The 22,596-nt window shown below is 35.2% G+C and overlaps 2 protein-coding genes across 5 annotated transcripts in view; one reads left to right on the top strand and one right to left on the bottom strand.

The window, feature by feature from the left end:
- The first annotated feature begins 8,367 nt into the window (after positions 1-8,367).
- The window catches only part of Hsepi (D-glucuronyl C5-epimerase), a 42,411-nt gene continuing 28,182 nt past the window's right edge, over positions 8,368-22,596 (top strand). For 3 of the 4 annotated variants that reach the window (XM_090161255.1, XM_090161254.1, XM_090161251.1), the window contains exon 1: positions 8,368-8,521. The gene's annotated coding sequence lies outside the window, so the exon portion shown is untranslated. Of the gene's footprint in view, positions 8,522-18,504; positions 18,576-22,596 lie in introns of those variants that run through there. The other variant, XM_090161252.1, reaches the window with a different exon arrangement.
- On the bottom strand, positions 17,212-18,505 carry LOC149924960 (uncharacterized). The gene is made up of 2 exons (XM_090161679.1): positions 18,331-18,505; positions 17,212-17,738 (listed from the first exon to the last, which is right to left on the bottom strand). Exons 1-2 carry the CDS (start codon positions 18,503-18,505, stop codon positions 17,212-17,214), a joined length of 702 nt encoding a protein of 233 aa, XP_090017805.1.

The raw sequence follows: 22,596 nt of genomic DNA, 5'->3' as shown, positions 1-22,596 counted from the left end.
ATTTTCCTTATTTGGCTCGAGTGTTTTCGAGATAAGGCTTCAGGGGGAATCGAGGCCAAGCGTTTTCTAAAATAGTCGCTCCTAACATTTCGCCCCTCAAAAGGGGGAAAGGTTTTGGGGACATAGTTCGTAATGTTGGCTTTTCCCCCAGCACTGAAACGCGACGGTTAAAACACTTATACAGGCACTACGGCTATTTTTCACCTATATATTTTAAAGAGGAAATAAATGAGAATGTTTAGTAAGGTTTTTTGTCACCAGATGGGGTAAGAATTCCATCGGCATCACGCTCAAATAAATAGTCCGTAACCAGAGGCGAGTAACTAATATTCATATCTCGGACGCAAAATAAGCAAATTAATAATAAAAGTTGTTTCGTTTATAAACTGTAATAAATTATAAAAAAAAACTTAATCTATCATATCTCGACTTCCAAATTTAATTATGGCTTCGAGGGGCTAACCACTCTTAGAAAGTCTGTACACCGGACTACGCTTTGATTAGCACTGCCAAAGGCAGGGGCTTCGAAGATTACGCGTAATCCCATTAGTACAGTCAAAGGTACGGCTCTGTACACCGAATACGCGGAGTGATCAGCCCCTCGTATGGCTTAAATGTGACATTTTTTAAATAAATTTACACTAATTTGGAATCTAAATACGCTTCGAATCGAGGGGTCGGACACTTGCCATTATTTTGTACGGGATTTCGGGATTCGGTAGAGATGTTGACGATTTTATCATTACTTTTGGAAGTGATTTTGGGATTTCAATGTTAATTTACCATAGAGAGAGTTAAAATATTTTGCGATTTTAGACAAAGTGTACGGGATTTTGGTAAATGTCCGACCCCTCGCTTCGAATAATTTTAAAGTTATTACTTATGTAACAAAATAAAAAAATAAAAAAATAAATATGAGATCAAATTATAATATGTATTATCGAATTTCGTCAGTAAATTGCTATAATAAATTTTAAATTTGACGTACCAACTCAAAACCATACATTTTCACATTTTTTAAACCCACTTTATATGATTATATAAAGGTAAGGGTTTGGTTTTGTATGGCTAAATAAGTAGTAAATTTCAATCTGTTCACAGCGCATTCCCAAGTTAGACCCTTAATTATTTTTTTAAAAATTATAAATTATAAATCAATCAATCAAGTTTATAATAATATTTAACATCTTTTTACATAATTGTTAATACGTTTTTTAAGTCACACTTTAACTATCGTTCTTGATACTTATAGCGGCTTATAGGATCTGTTTTGATATGATATATTACGGTTTACCTCCATTTCGCCCAAAATAGTTCTCCCAATTCCAATTTCTCCCAATCCCATTTCTCCCAATTCCCATTTCTCCCAATCCCATTTCCCCCAATCCTATTCGTCCCAATCCCATTTGTCCCAAAATAGTTATCCCAAATCCCATTTGTCCCAAAATTACACTTGGTATTGTAGCGTTAAAAATATTAGGGAGTTTGTTATGTGCTGCTACATATTAACTTGCCCGGGTACTCGCGTAACTGCTATGATTGGGTTAGCGAGGGTCCAAAATTAACGTTATAGTGTCTAGGGGATTTAAACTGCATAAATGAATATTAAGGGTTGTTGTCTAGGGGTAAATTTTAAAGATACTAAGAAATTCAAACTAATTTGAGGATTGCCAAAGAATTACAGTTATTTAATACCATACTAAGTTTTAAAGATAAACAAACATTACACTTGATCCTGACAACTAGGCCTAGTAAAAAAAACTAACTTATAAACTAAAATCGGTAATATACAAATCAAATATTCGCGGGGGAATTATTTCTTGGGGCACAGAAGTTATATAGTCGATATATATCAAAATTAATAAAATAATAAAAGGACAAACATTGGTTCACAGTTCGTAAACAGTTTGCAACATTTTACGAGCGGTTCTTTTAAAATACCGTAATGATACTTAAGCGTTGCTGGTGATGAGAATCCATCGCTGCCGAGAACGAGAGTCCGTCGTACTGGTCAAGCGGTCCAACGTGGGGTGGCGGCGGGTGTCCGACGTAAGTTCGTCGTAGTCAGGTCTTGGTGTGGCGATCAAACTGGTGTCGGGCCTTTGAGGCTGACCCATAAGGTCGTAACACTGCGCGTACAGTTTTTGTTGTTGTTGTTTTAGCACGAAGCCTTCATTACTTAGGACTGTTCAAAAATTAAACTTCCGACTTTAAATTATTTTAAAAAAAATTATTAGTTCGCACCGGAGACTTAAATTTTCATCTCGCTCCTCTGGAACTCCGACCTGGTCTCCTCTCCTTTCTTTTCTTCTTTTTCTTTTCCGCTCCCACTTTTTGGGGAATCTCGCTGACGTCCCAGGGACTGACTATTTTCTGGAATTTTATACACACACGGGACACGTGCTTCTTGTTCTCCCGAAGTGGAAAAACACACCACCCGGGCTTTTATCGTTTACAATGGGGAAACTACACGGTAAAAATATTTTGGGCAATCCTCTTTGAGTCTTTCTTAATATAAGGAAGGAAATGAGAGGGGGAAAAGTATAACGCCAATAATAGAATCTCACACCCCCAAAGCGCAGTAAACTTTAAAACCCCCAAAAGGGGAAACAACCTTGAACTGATGGCGACGAAGGGGCCCTGATCACTGACGTCCTTTGCCTACCTTACAATACAAATCCCTCTATTATATTCGGCCGGCGACTAAAATATTGGGAAATGGCTGATAATTTTGGAAAAATAAAGCTAAGGCGATATGGACTAACATTTCGCATTACAGTATAAACATGAATCTAAGTTTTATTTTAATATGCAAGTACATCAAATTTTGCCCATATGAATATGGTAAACCTAACCTAACCTAACCTAACCTAACCTTACCTAACCTAACCTAACGCCAAGTCAATTCACATATGGGCCCCTTCCTATTTTATTACACAATGTCGTCAAAAAATATAATGCCGTCAAAATGTTACGCTGTATTTTTCTCGACATATCGACTCGTACCGATGAGATCTAAAACCGCGCAATTACCATATATTTTGAAAATAATGATTGGGAGAAAGGGGAATCCATATTTTTGGGAATATTGATCGTTGGGAAAAATGGGAATCAATTTTTTTGGGAAACTTGATCGTTGGGAAAAATGGGAATACATATTTTTGGGTTAAATGAACTCCGGTTCGGAGAAATGGAATTGGGACAAATGGGACACCATGTTTTTGGGAGAACTGATAATTTTGGGAGAAGGTAAAATTGGGATAAATGGGAACATACCTATATTACAGTTTCAACACTTCTAAACAAATAACAACTTCAATTTACTTATTTTGCCGCCGAGATACGAATTATTTAAAATATGAAGCTTAGAGCCATGCGTGTTCTTACTCTGGTTAGATACAATTTATTTGCGACTTACTCTACTCAATACAGCGTGATGCTGTGGGAGTCCTTACCCCATCTGGTGGCAGAAAACGTAGGGTTCCACCTTAACTAGGCACGCTAAAATCTGGTTTTATTTATTATAAATTATATTATAAATTATTACACCATCGAATTTTTATAGAAATTTAAAATAATTTAGTTTAATTTAAATTTAAAATATTAACCTAATTTATTATATATTTTTTAATAATTATGCATTGTTTGAAGAATTTGATTGATGTAGATCGAGGGGTTGGACATTTACCAAAATCACGCACACTTTGTCTAAAATCGCAAAATATTTTAACTCTCTCTATGGTAAATTAACATTGAAATCCCAAAATTACTTTAAAAAGTAATGATGAAATCGCCAAAATCTCTACGAAATCCCGAAATCCCGTACAAAATAATGGCAAGTGTCCGACCCCTCGATGTAGATGTAACTGTAATGAAACTGTTTACCTTGCTTCACATTTCCACGAAAAAGAGTAATCGTAAAAAAGTAATTACAATATCAATATTTTCTTGAATAATTAATACCTCTACTTGTATGGGGCTCGGTTTTTTTATAAAAATATTTATGAATCAAAGAATTAAAGTTTTTTTTGTTATTTATTAATCTAAATCTTCTTTAAATATATTTTTCTTTGACGGAATGCTCATTTTCTATTCAGTGTTACCACAGGTCAAGGAAAAGTCGGATAATTTAAAAATAGGGAAAACACATGGAAAAATAGGAAAATGTAGGGAATATAAATTTATCGTGGAAATTTTTATGAAAGTGATCTAAAAAATTTAAGGTTTGTGAACGTTCCAATTATTTAAGGTAAAAATTGAGCAATTATCTCACTTAAAGTCATACAACCAATTTCTTTCAACACTCACAAAATAGTAGAAGTGTTATTTATGATAAATGTTATACAAAATTCAATAATTCATGACTTATTCGCCATTTAAGGTTTATTTTCCATTTAAAAAGAGTTTTAAGCTCCTATATGCAAACAAACGAGTATAGTTCTCGAAATCGCTACGAGGTGGCGCTACTTTAATAATATTTGACGTTACTGTGAAGGAAGGATGCGGTAAAAAAATAACACTAGTGTCATACTTATTATCGTTACATTCCTTATGGTTACGTAAATGAGCTCTTATAACCAAAACAGTATCTATCTAGTTGAGGTTTTTAATTAATTTATTTCCTACATTTTTCATTTAGAAAAAGGACGTATGTAATTTGATAGGAATTGAGCGAAGGTCAATGGTCCAGTGAAGGAATGTCCAGCTAAATTGGCTGTCATTGAGGAGCTATAGTTAACCCTTTCTATCCCCCGTCGTTAACGCGTCTCGATCGGCTGACCGCAAACTCGCGGGCGTTGGTCCGTGGTTTCCCCCTCAAAGCAGCCGGCTTACCTGGGAGATTGCCATCCTTTGACCGCTGGTCCGTGGACGTTCAATTCGGATGCGGCGTAGTCTTCATCTTCTCCGGTGACTTGGACCACGCAGAAATTAATCTTCCCCACCGCGTGCATTGCTGTCTGCCGAGTCGCGAACGCTCCGCGAGTAACCTTTTTCGCCGACAGAGTCCGAGAGAATCCGGCGTGACGGAAATTGGTTGCCATAGCGACCGAATAGAACTTTGCGCGTGACGCTAAAGGCTTCGTGCTAACGCAACAATAACAATTACCCTCCCCAGCCGGGCAACTTATTCCCTCCCCACAACAAGTACTTCGGATATCCTGAGGGCTGGACACGCTGTTCTTAGTGCTTAAGTCCAAATGGTGTTTTATCTTAAGGGGCGTTTGGATCAAAAGATACTAAACTAAGAAAGAATTTATGCATACTTAGGAAAACTGACTATTCGAGACCAAAAACCTTTGGTTCGCCATTGAAACCTAGATTGGTAGCGGCTAAAAACGGACGCTATTAGTTTTTCCTAGTGTTGTAAGTCGGAAAATTTTCCGTATTTTTCCGAAAAAAAATAAAAAAGTTTTCATTCCATGATTAGTCCAATGTTTCCAAATTTAAATAAAGCGGCATTTTCACCTCATTTTTTCGAATTTTAAAGTAAAACTAGACTAGTTTAAACTGATTAACAATGTAACACTATTAATGTTTTGTAGTACGTTTACTGATATTAGACATTTTATATCGATAAAAACCTTAAAAAGTAATTTATGTTTCAATTTTTTATTTTTCCCATTTGCGAAATATTTTCCGGAATTCGGAAAATTTTCTGTAAATTTTTCCGCATTTTATTTTTCCGGAAAGTTAACAACACTAGTTTTTCCTCATCGTTATTCGTAAATTTGACTTTATGAATAATGATACTTTAATATAATTTTGGCATCGTTTGCATATAATTTGGTAAGATTATTTAAGAAAAAACGTTCTTATGAGATTTTAATTGGTCTGTAGCAGACGCTAGATCACAGGCGCTACCTCGGAGAAGCTAGCGCCGTTACGCCACCTAGACTTGTTTCGGTCGCGAATCACTCTGTATGCTACAATGGCGATGGAAGACCTCAGTTGTAGGGAACCAATGGGATACCAGAACGATTTGATTGACACTTAAGGGGAGGAGCTTACTGCTAGAACGTGAGATGGATTGTGAGCAACGCTAAAAATGGACTTAAAGTAGTTATGCTCCCTAGAGTATAATTTAACACATTCATGAATGTATTAATTTCAACCATGAATATCGAACTGCATTAGGTAATCTGACCTCAGTCGCTTAGCTATCATGACGTCGGTCACGCGCCGCCGCTCAAAAATTGTATTGAAGGGCAACGTTTTGAAACTTGACTAACTTTCAGTGCCAAGGCTTAGCGTTAAATTTTGTTTCTAAAATTTTAATACACATCTTTTTGATTGAACGAAAATATGTAAGAATATGAATAACAAATTCCTTTATTTATGATTATCAATTGATTTAATAGTAGTAGAGGAATTTTTCTAAGAATCACTAGTCATTTTCTTCGCCGGTTAAATCACGCAATCCCGGAAACTTTTTGTGAATCGAGTCAATGACAAATGTCTGTCTCCTGATTGGCTCAAGTGATGACGTAAAACGCCGAAAGGCACCGCCCATCCCAACCCCAGAAGGTAGAACCAAACAAGATGCTTAAGCTACATTTTGACCCAAAAAGCGGGACATAAAAGTAACCCCACGCGTTGATTAGCTCGTTTGTAAATTTGTCAATAACTTAAATTATAGTAATTTTTAATAATATATTTTATATGGGATATATAATTTAGGCTAAAGTCCATTAAGTAGAGTATAAGTTGTCTATTTATAATAATTGTAAATGGTTCTCTGACGACGTTATTGTGGGTGGGGTGCATTTGGCCGACTCCTCATTTGGCCGAATGCCCATTTGGCCGACTCCTCATTTGGCCGAATGCCCATTTGGCCGACAGCTCATTTGGTCAATTTTTCAGTCGGCCAAATGAGCAGACCATATGGCCGACTACTCATTAGTACGACTACTCATTTGGCCGACTACCCTTTTAGCTGAAATTCGGGTCGGCCAACTGAGCAACCCATTTTACCGACTACTCATTGGGCCGACTACTCATCTGGCCAACTACTCATTGGGCCGACTGCTCATTGGGTCGACTGCTCATTGGGTCGACTGCTCATTGGGCCGACTGCTCATTGGTCTGACTGCTCATTTGACCGACTGCTAATTTGGCCGATAGCTCAGTCGGTAAGATGAACAGCTCATTTGACAGACTGTTATACTATAGCCTGTCCTATACTATGTCTTTAGTGTTAGGTTGACTTATAGAACGGGCAATATATTCTAAGTATTGGCGCCTGACGGCGTCGCGCACTCGCTTCACACGAGCGTTGGGGGGCCGGACCTGCGCCCACTCAGACCCGTTCTTTATAACCAAGCTGGGCCTTCTAAAACGCGATCTAGAGGACAGTACCTAGCCAAACGCAACTAGTATCGTTCAACCACCAAATGAGCAGTCGGCCAAATGAGTAGTCGTTCAAATGAGCAGTCGTTCAAATGAGCAGTCGTTCAAATGAGCAGTCGTTCAAATGAGCAGTTGGCTAAATGAGCAGTCGGTCAAATGCACTGTCCATTTGGCCAACTTCCCATTTGTCCGACTGTGAAGACGGCCAAATGAGCAGTCGGCCCAATGGACAGTCGGCGTAACGTGTATTTTGTGGTCGGCCAAACGAAACTCTCCCGTTATTGTTTCCCTATATTGAATTTTAGTTTCATTTGCCATTAATAGATGGCACCACGCTCTTCAGTAAAGTCGTTTTTTTCTAAGAATTGGATATTCATTTCCATCTCTAATAACAAGGGCCTTATCATAATACAGGTGGAAATGATAGAGCCGACAATTGCTTTAAACTACAATACCCAAATCAGATTTGGCTTATAAAACCGCTTTTAGACTCCATTTTAATAAGGTAGTTTTTTATACTGTAAAAAAAATTTGGTTTACTTAAGCCGTTCTTATAGACCGCGTCTGAAAATATATCAAGATTTGCTTCGAACTTAACTTTCATTAACCCTTTAGTTCTGTTTAAAATAAAACCCAATGTAGAGTGAAATTTTTGAACTAATTTTTAAACTAGTAGAGTGAAAACCTCGAAATAGCAATTCTTTCTACTAGAAAAAGATCAGCCTTTGAATTTCCCGCTGTAACATCAACGAGCAGTCAATGCTACTTACTTAGCGACCTCTTTTATGTTGACCGACATTTCATTAAAATCTTAAAAAAATAATGACTATCCATTTTCTTTGATAAATGTTTTATTTGTAATTTATTCTATATACTTATTGTTGTAAGGTCTTCAATAATTATCGTTTTAATTTCTGGCCCTAGATGGAGAGACAGCTCTCCTCAATTAAAATGTGTTGCCAGATTTTCTGTTGGTGTGCAAAAAATAAACAAAAAGTAAAATCAAAATGGCGACTTCTAACGTTTGATGCGCGGTCGGTCAAGTTGTTATGAGTGACTTAAAATAGTTTTTGGTTAGTTTGGTTTTTAATTAAGTTTTCCCAAATGTAGTTAATTATAAGTTCGATAAAGACCCGGTAATAATTTTGCGCGTTACTTGGGTTAAACACGAACAGTAAGTATCTTTTAAATTCGTTATGGGATAGCGCCCCAGTACTTATAAATAATACCTGTATGTCTAGTGTTGGGCCTAGGCTTCAGCTTTCTTTGAAAGATGGTTACCGGTATTTTTGCATTACAAAAATGAGTCATTAGAATTAATAGTAATCTTGAATTTTTGTCTAACCGTTCCTGTTAAAATGGTAAACTGTGATAACATTGCTCCTATTACTTTATTGATAATAATTCCAGTGTTATCATACTGGCATGATTCTTACTGCGGGTTTAATCTATTAATCTATAGCTTTATGAGCATTTCCGGTTCTCTTCAAATGTCAATTTTTACTGAGAACTCTTTACAACATAAATTGTACAGCTAGCTTTTTTTGCCATTTTGTCTCCATTGATATCTTGTCTAACACAGCTGTTGACAGCGTATTGAAAGTTTTCTTTCAGAATAATAATATAACTTAGAATAGCTAGCCGTCTGTAAAATATTTGCTATGGAATAGTAATATAGACTTACAAAAAATACACTATTAACAATGTTAAATCTATTGGACTATCAGTGGCATTATATAAAAAAAATGCTCTTATCCAAATTATCAATACTCGCTAAAGTATCTCTACCAATTTTTTGTAGAACGCGTATGGCAAACATTTGTACCACTTCTCTAGATGTACCTATTGTGACATTTGTGTATCTTAGAATGTAGAAAATAGTAAAAGAAAAATATCATTAGATACCTAATGGCATCATATTTGTGCAGATACGGAAGGACTTCTAAAAATCTTGGCAATTTTAAAAACATTTTTTTTCATTTCCATTGCACATTTTTGAAATATTCATAAAATAATAATGTTTAATGAAATTTCCATACCAAAATTCCAGCAATAACTTTTCTGGACTTTACCCAAGTAACAGACATTTTATAAAATATGAATGTGGATAATTATTTATTAACAAATATTTCTGTAACATATTCTCCATCATTGATTAGGTTAGATATAACTGTTACGCACATTTAAGAATAAATGTAAGTGGGATTGGTATGTAGGCGAGAAAATGGAATTCAGTGGGATGTGAATTTAGTCATCATGTAAGCTCCCACTGTAGTAACTCAGTGTGGAGTGATGGAGGCAACCTGATGTTTTATCAAAAGATAATTCAAATATTCCAACTAAGCAGAAATACACAATAAATATTGATAAAGATGGGGAATATTTTGGGAGAAATTACTGGAAATATTTTGGGAGAAATTACTGGAAATATTTTGGGAGAAATTACTGGAAATATTTTGGGAGAAATTACTGGAAATATTTTGGGAGAAATTACTGGAAATATTTTGGGATAAATTACTGGAAATATTTTGGGAGAAATTACTGGAAATATTTTGGGAGAAATTACTGGAAATATTTTGGGAGAAATTACTGGAAATATTTTGGGAGAAATTACTGGAAATATTTTGGGATAAATTACTGGAAATATTTTGGGATAAATTACTGGAAATATTTTGGGATAAATTACTGGAAATATTTTGGGATAAATTACTGGAAATATTTTGGGATAAATTACTGGAAATTATTTGGGATAAATTACTGGAAATTATTTGGGATAAATTACTGGAAATTATTTGGGATAAATTACTGGAAATTATTTGGGATAAATTACTGGAAATTATTTGGGATAAATTACTGGAAATTATTTGGGATAAATTACTGGAAATTATTTGGGATAAATTACTGGAAATTATTTGGGATAAATGACTGGAAATTATTTGGGATAAATTACTGGAAATTATTTGGGATAAATTACTGGAAATTATTTGGGATAAATTACTGGAAATTATTTGGGATAAATTACTGGAAATTATTTGGGATAAATTACTGGAAATTATTTGGGATAAATTACTGGAAATATTTTGGGATAAATAAGGGAAACATTTTGGGATAAATATGGGAAACATTTTGGGATAAATATGGGAAACATTTTGGGATAAATATGGGAAACATTTTGGGATAAATATGGGAAACATTTGGGATAAATATGGGAAACATTTTGTGATAAATATTGGAAACATTTTATGATAAATATTGGAAACTATTTAAGTATAAACATTGGAACTATTTAAGTATAAACATTGGAACTATTTAAGTATAAACATTGGAACTATTTAAGTATAAACATTGGAACTATTTAAGTATAAACATTGGAACTATTTAAGTATAAACATTGGAACTATTTAAGTGTAAACATTGGAACTATTTAAGTGTAAACATTGGAACTATTTAAGTATTTTGGGATAAATAAATTAGAAACATTTTAAACTACAGCCGAATCGACTCTGATTTATTAGTGTGAAAAAGGCATCTTTATCTCTGTTCTGTTCCTCTGTCAAGAGTCGCACAATCGTGGCTTGTTGTTGGGGGGAGAATGGACGGGGGGACCTGTTGAATGGGGGGAACTACAATTTCCGATTGGCTTAAAGCTTATTCCTTATGAGGACTCCCTATTTTTAGCTTTGCTCGTCGAAAGGTCATCCCCACCGTGACACCGTCAGTCGAACGCTCCTTTTGAAATGATTTAGGAGAAAGGTCTGCTCTTTCTAAAACATTACAGAGTTGTCACTAGTCAAGGAAAATTAGCCTTAAAAATCGGGGAATTTTACGATATTGTATAAAGTCGGGGAATTTTACGATATTGTAAAAAGTCGGGGATTTTACGATATTGTAAAAAGTCGGGGAATTTTACGATATTGTAAAAAGGCGGGGAATTTTACGATATTGTAAAAAGTCGGGGAATTTTACGATATTGTAAAAAGTCGAGGAATTTTACGATATTGTAAAAAGTCGGGGAATTTTACGATATTGTAAAAAGTCGGGGAATTTTACGATATTGTAAAAAGGGCGGGAAATTTACGATATTGTAAGTCGGGGAATTATACGATATTGTGAAAAGAACGCGGAATTTTACGATATTGTAAGATTCGGGGAATTTTACGATATTGTAAGATTAAGGGAATTTTAGCATATTGTGAAAAGACCGCGGAATTTTACGATATTGTAAGATTCGGGGAATTTTACGATATTGTAAGATTCGGGGAATTTTACGATACTGTATAAAGACCGCGGAATTTTACGATATTGTAAAAAGGCCGGGGAAATTAACGATATTGTAAAAAGTCGGGGAATTTTACGATATTGTAAAAAGGGCGGGAAATTTACGATATTGTAAGTCGGGGAATTATACGATATTGTGAAAAGACCGCGGAATTTTACGATATTGTAAAAAGGCCGGGGAAATTTACGATATTGCAAAAAGTCGGGAAATTGTAAGAAAATTTATAAACACTAAAAAAGTCGGGGAATTTTAGTAACTTTTAAAATGTGGGAGAATTTGTTAGACGTGAAATGTCTCGAAATTTTATGTTAGGCAATTTTAAAAGATTATAAAATATCTCGAAATTTTATGATCTTGTAAAACGTAGGGCAATTTTAAGAGATTATAAAATGTCTCGAAAATTTATGAACTTGTAAAATGTCGGACAATTTTAAGTGATTATATAATGTGTTGAAATTTTATTAAATTATCAAATGTCGAGGAAATTTATGAAATTCGCAAAATGTCGGGGAATTTTAAGAAATTATAAAAAATTATTTAAATTTATCTGGAAATTTTAAGAAGGTAAAATTTTTAGTGTTGATGATTTAAATAGTTTTTTAACCTATTTCAAATCGAATATTATATTCTAATGTATTTATGAAAATGTAAAAAACTAGGCTCTCTAACAATGTCAATTCAGACAAACTCGATTAAATTTAGTTTTTAACTAATAATTATATTTAAGATTAATTTAAATTAATTCTGCGTTCAAGTTATTAATCAATTTGACAAGGCATTAATTGTTTAAAACAGTATATGCCTAATTAAAAAATATTAAAATCAATAAAAATCGATTAAATTCCAATTTAAAAAAAAATCAATCAAATCAAGAACCTTGATTTTACTATAATTCTGATTATTACATTGTTCCTTAAAGGGAGTGTGAATTTACATTTTTACGGTAGACCAACGAATATTACATTTATATACCACCAGGTTTAACATAAGCCAGAAATGATTGATTCGAGTAAAATAATAAGTAAAAAACTTGTTTAATATCAGGTAAACGACAGGCAATTGGAATCGGTAAATATTGTGGCTACCTTGCATTAGACTTATTTAGAAAATTGTTCAAAAGATTCTCCAAAATAATAATAATAATAATAATAATATCCATAAACAAGATGTCCCGGACATTTGAGTACACACAATCAGGGTTGGCTGATTTAAATCAACTTGATTTAAATCGCGATTTTAATCAATGATTTGTTTAAAAAAATCGTTGTTTTTATCAATTTTTATATATTATTTTTGAAAAAGAAAAAACCCCGCCTATTGCTATAATTAAGGTTTAAATATAATCTTTCTTGTACTCCCCCCCCCCTAATTTTGCATTGGATTCTACCTGTGGGTGGAGATTCTGCCGATTTTTTTGTAAAGTACCAAAATAGGTTTTAAAAAATAAAAACTTCTATATGATTATTAGCTTAAATTTAATAAATTCGTTATACATATATATAGATTAAGTCTTTAAAAATTATGATACTAAATTAAAATCAAAAAATCAATAAAAATCTGATTTAAATAAAAAAAATCGATTTATTTTATTTTAAAAAAATCAAAATGAAGTACATTTTGCATATAAAAATTAAAACCCAAGAAAAGAACTCTCTCTCTCACCCTGTTCTAAAACTAACTTAATGAGTAATTTGACCATAAAGAGAAACGTTTTATCAAACACCTTGTCCATTAATTAGGAGCAATATTTCAATCACCCTTTACGTTTTATGTAAGTAAGCAAACAAAAATAAAAATATACGTCACTCTCACTGTTAACCCTCTAAAATTTTATTGTTTTATAATATTAAAAAAAAGAACAATAATCAGGATAATATTTAAAGCCGAACAATTGTTTTAAGTAACTAGGCTGAATGACGAGCCGCGGTGACGGTGATTATAGGTAATAACAGGGTTGCCACACGTCAGGGAATTTAAAAATAGGCCTAATAAGTTCGGCATGGTTGGCACAATTTTGCCAAGGGTGGAAAAAACCGCGATTTTTTTCTAGGAAAAAACCGGGTGGAAAAAACTACATTTTTCCGCGGTTTTTTCCACCTATTGTTTTCCTGTTAAAAACCGTGTGAAAAATCGTACTTCCATGGTTTTTTCCACCTCTCTCCTATTTGCAATGACCAAATTAGTCACTTAATAGATATACCAATGATTAATTTTGCACGAAAAGAGTTTTTTTCCGGTTTTTACCAGTTTTTCCCACATGTCCCGGCAAAAACCTGTTTTTGCCGGGTTTTTGCCAACCCTAAAGTCAGGAATTTTTAAGAATTTGTAAAAGGTCAGGGAATTCGATTTTCTCTTGACACTTTTTGAAGGTAATTTTACTCTAGATTTATGACCAATTCTATGATTATCATCAGGAATCCATACTTCTACTTGGAATGCTTATCGCGGCAGATTTTCGTCTCGATGTGGCTGACGGTTTTTTTGACGTCACTATGTTAAATTAACAAACAACAACGTGAGCGGGGGCGCGCAGAGGGGATTTTTTATCTCTTAGGCTGGGCCAAACCCGTCAGAGTGATCTTACCATACGCGATACGGCAGGATAAGCATTCCAAGTAGAGAAATATAAGTAAAGTTAAATTTATTCACTTCAGATAAAAGTAAAATATAAAATAAAAATTTTGTCCTTAAAAAGTCAGGGAAAATCTCTTAAAATGGTCAGGGAATTTTAGTCGGAAAATTTGGTGGCAACCCTGAATAAAGAATTTAAACTTAATTTTTATTAAATGACGGTCTTTCCTTCTATATTAACTCTACATTTACTGTGACATTAGTGTATATGGATTTATTTACCCTGTACATTCATTGATAAGCCCAAAATAACAACCTAAGAAAATTTTTAAGAACAATATCACATTCTGCGTGTTACTCACCACGTTAAAAATAAACATGAGCCTGGGAACTTGGGAAGTTGTCACTCGTCAGTTTTAGGGAATCAAAACAAGCCATGAGAGAACGAACTGATTTGATATTTATTGAGGGAAGGAGCTTAAAAATTTCAGTTTAGAAAATCTTATAAAATCCTATATTTTCAAAAATGTCCAATAACATCCTATATTTTTAGCAAAATCCTAAAAAAAGTCCTATAATTTTGATATTTTGCCCATTTCAAATCTCGCCACTTACAATTAGTTAAATTGCTTGATTTATCTATACTCTATAGGATGAATTCTTATACAAAGTCATTCTAGTCTATACTTGTGTTATTGTTAACATAGTTAGCTACTAGTATATTTTTGTGATCAAATGGTTAAATAGTTTCTATTTTTTTAAGTGAAAATCAAAGATTTCACTTAATATAGATTTGGTTTTTAAATGCATAAAGTTAGTAAATAAAATAGCATATATAATGCTATAAAGTCCTATAATTTTGAAAAAATAGAGCTATAAAGTCCTATATTTTTAGAAATATGATCAATGGAGATGGTGTGATCACCCCCTATTACTTCCACAATTATTATTATACTAAAATATTTGATGAATGGATATTGAAATATACTTAATTATACACATTTTAAATATTTTCAATATTAATTTAAATTAAATTTAGTTTTTATAACTTTTAGTTATACTCTTCAACTTATGTTTAGAGATTTTATGCCCAAAAGAAAAGTTATGTAACTTTTTTCCTAACTGGCAAACCGGTTTCATATTTTGTAGTCTGCTTATCATTTACCTGCTTGGAAAATTTGGTATTTTTGCTAATAATTTGAGGTTTTCAAAATTATATCTCGAAAAACTCCTTCTAAATTAGCAGTGTGGGGTAAGTGTGATCAGTTAAAGGAAAAGTCCAGGTTGGGTAAAACTTGGGTCTATTTGAAAGATCATGTTTAAATATACTCAAAAATATCCGTCGTAAAATTGTATCTTTTTTTAATGACGAGAAATTAATTTTTAAAAGAGCCAAATTTACCCGCCAAGCGAGCTGCCATTTTCTTTCGCCATCCCTCCGCAGACGGCACGCGGAGCAAGCGCGCGCAGGGAACAACAAGATGGCAGATCGCTTGGCGGGTAAATTTGGCTCTTTTAAAAATTAATTTCTCGTCATTAAAAAAAGATACAATCCAAATCTTACACAACCTGAACTTTTCGTTTAATCAATGTAAAATTTTGGTAAAATAATTTATGGTTTATAAGACAACTTTTTATAATTTTCTGGATGTAAACTTCCTAAAACGGAAAGTTTAAGCTTTAGCTAGCTATATAAGCATCTGGGTACTTAAGTTTAAAAATATATTATTTTAGAGCTACGAAAACAATATAGCTTTATTGGGACACCATATTTAACTTCTGTAAGTAATTTCATTGTGATTGGTCAAGGACTTCACGTGATCACAATTACCCCAGTGATCAGTAAATTAAATAATTAATATTTAAATAACTATTTATTTGATATTAAAGGGGAACGGTCAAGCCTAAATTGCGCAAGTTTAAAAGTTCGCAAATCGGTCATACGGGGTTAGGGGCGCTGGCGGCAGCCCCTAAGATGGCGGCGAAAATTCAAACCCAAACACCTGGCGTTATTTTTCGTTTCAACCTTTTGGGCCAAAAGCTATTTTTTCAAGACCAAAAAAGGTACGTGTTAGTATATTGAACGTCTTGTTAATCTTTTGATACGGAAATAAGGCCATATTTGGAAAAGCTTGGCCGTTCCCCTTTAAATTTGATTGCGTAGTTGTGTAGGATAAACTTTAAAGTGGCCATATTAATGGTACCAATTTTTAGAGGGTGCAATTTTTAGTTGAGTAGTAATTTCAAGTAAACTCCCAAAAAAAAAATATTTTGACCTATTATCATATTTTTCCTATTAAGAAATTGAAGATTTGAGTGGTATAAAACAAAGGTGGGCATTTCATGAACTTTTGATGTTCATTCACTCACTAGTTGGAGCAATACCACCTTAAGTCGGCAGCTAACGAAATTAAATAAGAAAAAACTTTTATCATCCTCCAAAATCTTTGTATGAGTACATAGTCCAAGTCGTAATACCTATTTAAGTAAGAACGATCGCGCTCTTTTGGTAGGAATGGAAAAAGAACAGTTCGTTTCGGGATCTTAAACCGAATTCCCGGCGTGAACGGTCACGTGATACCTTTATCACTACAAACCTTAGGCGATGTGGGTTCATTTTAGTATTTTAGACCAAATATCTCAAATATGTTAATATTTATGCGAAATATGTCAAATGGAAAAACTCTTAGCCAATATTATAAGTTGATACGGGAGATAACACTAGGAAGAATTTTTCTGGTCAAAAGATTTATCCTTTTTTTCGTTAACAGTGATATTTCGTAGCTTGAACGAATATCGTTTAAGTCCCAATCGATATTTGTGAGATCATTTTTCTGGTCACTAATTTTTTTCGAAGCGTGAAATATATTGCGACTAAATTCAGAGTAAAAATGTTCAAAATTTAGGTTTGCAAGACGACCCATTTCCAACCAAACAATTTCCAGTTGTAACTTTATTTTTGTGAGCAATATTACAATTATTGTATTACATCTATTAATAACAATAAATAATTTTTATGCCTCATTTTCGGTTTTGTTGTCTTTCGTTTGCGCTAAGAATTTTTCCAAATGTGGTTTTCGATATTCCTGATATAACAAACAATCTTCTACGATCTCAATAGAAAGCCTAGCGCGTCTTGGTCGTTTAAGCGATCCTCCTACAGAAAACATTCTTTCGCAAGCAGCCGACGTTGCGGGGGCGGACAAATGTCTTTTCGCGAGTGCAGCGATAGCTGGGTATTTATGTTGGTTCTCTCGCCAATACATTAATGGACATGAGAAATCGGGACTTGCTGGTGTATCATTTAAGTAGGAATTAATCATGTCTTTAAGGGAGCCTGGCTCCAACCTTTGCCGCTTTTTGTGCATTAACGCGAAATGACTTGAGGTTGGTTTATTGTTGCAAGCCGTTTCATGGCTACTAGGGACAGCTGGCACGAAAAACTCTGAGGCGTAGTTCGTAAGCATTTCTATGGCGTCGTTTTCCGATGGAGTCTTGAATTGCGGATACATTTGCGCCCATGGTGGTTCGCTAAAGTCACCTGAAAATACATCAGAAGTTTCAAATATATTTCTTAGGTCGAAGGATCCAAATGTTATTTGCTAGTAGTATAATTTTGGCCACAGCAAATTTTCTATGGTAGAAGCTCTTTCACTGTACAACGAAATGGTCGCCTGGAGAACTGCCTCAAAGTATTGGAAATTATTCCGCTAGCCTACTTCAATAACTTTTTAGACCCGTGGCCATAAATTAATTATTTTCTACTCCTTTATTAAGTGTTCTTTACGATGGCAAGGTCCCCAGGTCCCCAGTAGCACAGGCCTTACGGGTCAACGTCGCCCCAACGGTTGGCAAACTCGCATCAAATGTCCGGGTAGCGCGACGTGGCGACAATTTCTGCTGACTGCATAACCGCTAAACAACCAACGGTATTACGACGTCGTTTTGACGTTGGTTGCTTAGCGGTTTTGCAGTCGGCAGCAACTGGTGCCACGTCGCACCACCCGGACATTTGATGCAAGTTTGCCAACCGTTGGGGCGACGTTGACCCGTAAGGCCTGTGCTACTGGCGGTTTTACAACCTTGCCTTCAAGAATTGAAAGAACTGTAAAGTGTACTTCGACGATAATTACCTTTAAAAATAAATAATTTTTGCCTTGGGTCGACCATGGCTGGTAGTATGTAAAATGGATCGGAGAGGTGACCACTAAAACGAGATTCCATATCTTTTAGGATGTTGTTTCGAAGCGCTGGAAATTTCGTAGTGCTGTTGTTATATATTGCGTCGAAAGCATCCAATAACTTCATCATCACGACTGCGATCTGCGGGCCATCTCCTTGAAGACAGTCTGTGGCGTCTTTCAGTGGTAGTAGCAAAGTATATAAATCTTTTATTTTGGTAAACTTGCTAGGAGAAGGTGCTTCGGTTATTCCATGAGTCGTCAAAGAAGGTACTTTATCATTTAATGCTTGCGTGACAATTCTCGTCACTGCAGTCCTCATTACAGGCTTAAAGATAAAGAAACCCAATATATAAAATATACACTCGAAATATAAGTAAACAAAAACGTTTGGCCCTTGGTGTTTTAGTATGGTTTCACTAATACAGCTGATAGGGGAGAACGGTACCAGGGCGAGTTACTTATTTGACCAGACACGTCACGAAGGCGCACGACATTAAACTGTAATGTTCAAATTAAAAAACAAAACAAACCTATCAAGTAGATGACAATATTTTAATTTAAAACGGGAAGCTCTCTAACACCCCGCCCCTGGGTCTTAGCAGTTGAACGGGTGAGCAACCGTTGGAGTTTAACTTTAGGAAGGACGCGCAGATAATAACGCCAATTACATTACAGGTGATAAGTAAGGTTTGTTTATTTCTGGTTAGTGGTAAACCATATAGATCAAACGTTCTTGTACTTCACAAAAGTTAAAATAACTCTACCATTAACAATCGCTCTATTGAAAGGCATAAGTAACTCCATCGCGTTTTGGCTGGGCAAACTAAGTCAAGCCCGTTTGTGTTGGCTTTTAGTTTCTCAGTCCATTGCGTTGATCGCCGAAAAAACATAATCACCCCGTTGACATAATCGCACACCGGCTTTGACGTGGTGTCACCTTGAAGATTATTGACCACAACGAGTTGTAAGGTATGTGCAATACAGCCTAATCGAGTCCATTTGGCTTTTTGAATAGTGTTTTCGACCAGAATCCAACTAGTATCGCTCCAGGCTAAAAACACATTTAATTAGTTAAAAATGAAATTGGACTACCTTTAAAATTTCACAATGGTCATTGCGCGAAAAGGTCATTGAAAAGAACTCCGGTCTATTTCCTCTAGTTTTCGACTTGGAACCACTCTTATTACTAATATTACCATAGGTAACATAATACTCGTAACTATGCCACTCTCCCTTTGCTCCATACAAAATTCTTAAATGAAGGTCTGTTTCACCTGGGACTTGTTAAAACGCGGACTGTAAACCTTTTCCGCTGCATTATTAGTTCTAGTGATCCATTTTCGACGCGCCTCATTGGCTAGCGACAGGGATTTCAGTTTCCTGATGACGTCATAAATACGCAATCTTTTTAAAACAGACCTTCATTACACGATTGTACCCAGTGGCATACTTATGAGTGTTATGTTACTTATGATATTACCATCGTCTAACTCATCAGCGTTGTCATCATCGGAATCGTCAACATCAAAGGGTTCCGCATACATTTCTTGTAGATTAAAAGCTTAAAGCTGGTTTCACACTCGACGGAAAATTAGCAGCGTAAAGTTGAACGTTAGCGGTATTTCGAATGGGAACCAATTTTCAGCTCGGCGTTTATTATCGTCTTTCCGCCATATTTTTCTTCGAGTGTGAAACCAGCTGTAATCATGTTACTGGCGTTGTCGGCGGAAACTGTAACAACCTATTTTTTGAGGGACAATTAAAGGTCTTTCCACAGCCAATTAGACGGATTCAAGTTTGGATTTAGGGCCTGATTAGGAAAGATTGTTAAAGGGCACACCAACAAAATTTACCACCACTTTCGGACAGCGCTTCTTTTTAGCCCTACAACCGACGTTGCTTATTTGAACTCAGAACTGACCACAGCGCGTACCGTGAACATTCACTAGGGCTAGTGAAATAAGCTGTCATGAGGCCTCATGGCCCGTCGAATATAAAATGTGGCCTCACCTTGCCCGATTCTTAATCTGCGGTGCCTCACATAATTCTCAAATCTTTTGGTCTAAACAAGCCTTAATTCAAACCTCAGTAAGACTTAAGTATGTTTTCGCCAGTGTGTTTTGAATCGAAATGCGTAAAAGCCAAAGTGCGATGTTCCAGTTGGAATGTTTCATTGATGTACTGCCCAATGACCCCCAAGACTCCTTCCCTCGAGCTTGAAGACCAGATGTCCAGCGTAAGATGTAAGAAAGAAACTCCACTCAGCGACTCCATTAGCTTTGGTGTAATCTCTTCGGTTATTACTGTTCTTAAATCTCTCCTGAGCGTCCGACGACTTTGCAGGTTAATTTGGGGTAAAAACATGTTTATGAACGCTTTGAAGGCCTTCCCTTCAACGAAGCTTAGTGGGAGTCCGTCAACCCCCACCAAGTCAATCAAGCATTGCTTAAAGCATAATTGCTGCTGGGAGGTCAGTGGAGTCTTAACCACAGCGCTTTTCAAGGGTAAAGCGTGCGACTGCAAAACGGCTAAGTTATTTTCCGATAGGGCGGTATTTTCAGCGACTGCGACGTCTTTGTGTTTTCTCTGTAATTATAAATATATCAATGGCGAGCAGATCGAGGTTCGACAATTGTGGTAATACTATAGCGTAAATAGTAAAAGGTCCGTTCCAGAAACGTTCCTAGTCGAGCAGAAAGTTCTATAACTATGGCAATTCGCGTTGTGATATGGCGCGCGCAACATATAAGTAACGCTGGCAAAAAGCAAACAAGGTGGTCGGAATGCCATAGTTCTACTACGTTCTGCAAGACTCGAAGCGTTTGTGGGACGGGTCTTTAGTCAACACACCTGTAAGTGACGTTCAAAATTTGCTGCTCTTTCACCTTTTTTCGTTTCGTGACAAATTTTACAGGTCATTACCTTATTTGGACCCGGTATGTTAGAGCCAACTTGAGAGACTGATCCATTATAATCGAAATATTTATTAATGTTGTTTTTACCAAATTTCCCGGCGGTAAATTTGGAAAGAAAGTTTGGACAAATAATCAAATTTTCCGTTTGCGATTGCAAACCCGACGCGCAAGCGATTACGTTATTCATTTCTCACGCGTATCACTGCCTAATGCGGTACTAAAATGTATCCCACACTCAAATGATATTTTAAATCTTGCAGCCGTGACGTGTCTATAATATTTTTAGAAGACGATAACAAATGCAGTTAGAAGTAATATTTTATCGCAGTTGTAAATTTTAAACCTGATCGTCGACAATTTGCTCTTTCTCAATTGACATTTAAAAAATCATTTAACATTCATTCTTATCTCGATTTTTGACTAACAACCTCTAAACGTTTTTTTTTCTCTAAAAATAACGTTAATTCGATACAGTAGGGATCGCGGTTTCGGAAGAACAAAAAAATATTGATATTTCCTGTTCAGATACTGGTTTTTCCACGTGAGTGAGCAAAAAGTGCCCACCTTTGGTATAAAAACGTTAGCTGTCGTTTGTTAAATTCGTTTTAATAAGCCTCGGTCTGTAAAAGGTATTAATAGTTTTTAATTCTTAACTTGTATAAAAAATTGATAATTGTTAATATTCGTAGTTGACCTGGGGGTTCGATCGATAATGTCGGCTAACTAGAAACATTTATTTTGGCATTATAATTGCAATCGTTAGCTGAAGACCATTAAGTAGTATTTACTGAATATACGAGCTAATGAACTTTGGTGGTACCGGTACAACACTACCGATGGATTCCAGGAAACTATTTCCGAAAACAATTGATTCGTTGTAGCATAAGTAAAGTATTAACGATGTGTATGACACTAGGGCACGCGTTTTCATCACAGTTACGTCGAAAAACTATCGAAATACCACCACACGATTACAACTACGTACATCTTACTAAAGAATGTGACAACGCTATCAAAATGAAAACTAACGCTTACTTGGCCAAATCTATTCATTTCGCATCTGAAGTACAGCGAGTGTCTTACTTATTGAAAATGATATTATAGACTTATGGTTCTAATGGACGGGGACATGGACCACAACACGACCGAATAAAGGTCCCGCTTGTAGTATTTTTTACGCCTAACGACCTAAAATATAAAAAAGTGTTGTAAGTCGGAAAATGACCGAGGCCTTTTTCCGAAAAAAAATAAAAAAAGTTTTAATTCCATGATTAGTCTAATATATTGTTTGCAAATTTAA

Source organism: Leiobunum rupestre, chromosome 10, assembly GCF_980474605.1.
Source record: "Leiobunum rupestre chromosome 10, qqLeiRupe1.1.hap1, whole genome shotgun sequence".
In the NCBI taxonomy this organism is placed as follows: domain Eukaryota; kingdom Metazoa; phylum Arthropoda; class Arachnida; order Opiliones; family Sclerosomatidae; genus Leiobunum; species Leiobunum rupestre.
The sequence above is the reverse complement of the archived record's forward strand: the minus strand, read 5'-3'. Positions and strand labels throughout refer to the sequence as shown.

Excerpts from the sequence above, each read along its gene's own strand:
- LOC149924960 (XM_090161679.1), bottom strand. The coding sequence starts at position 18,505 with ATGAAGTTATTGGATGCTTTCGACGCAATATATAACAACAGCACTACG. Across the intron at positions 17,739-18,330 it reads AAAATTATTTATTTTTAAAG|GTGACTTTAGCGAACCACCA; the intron begins GTAATTATCGTC and ends ATGTATTTTCAG.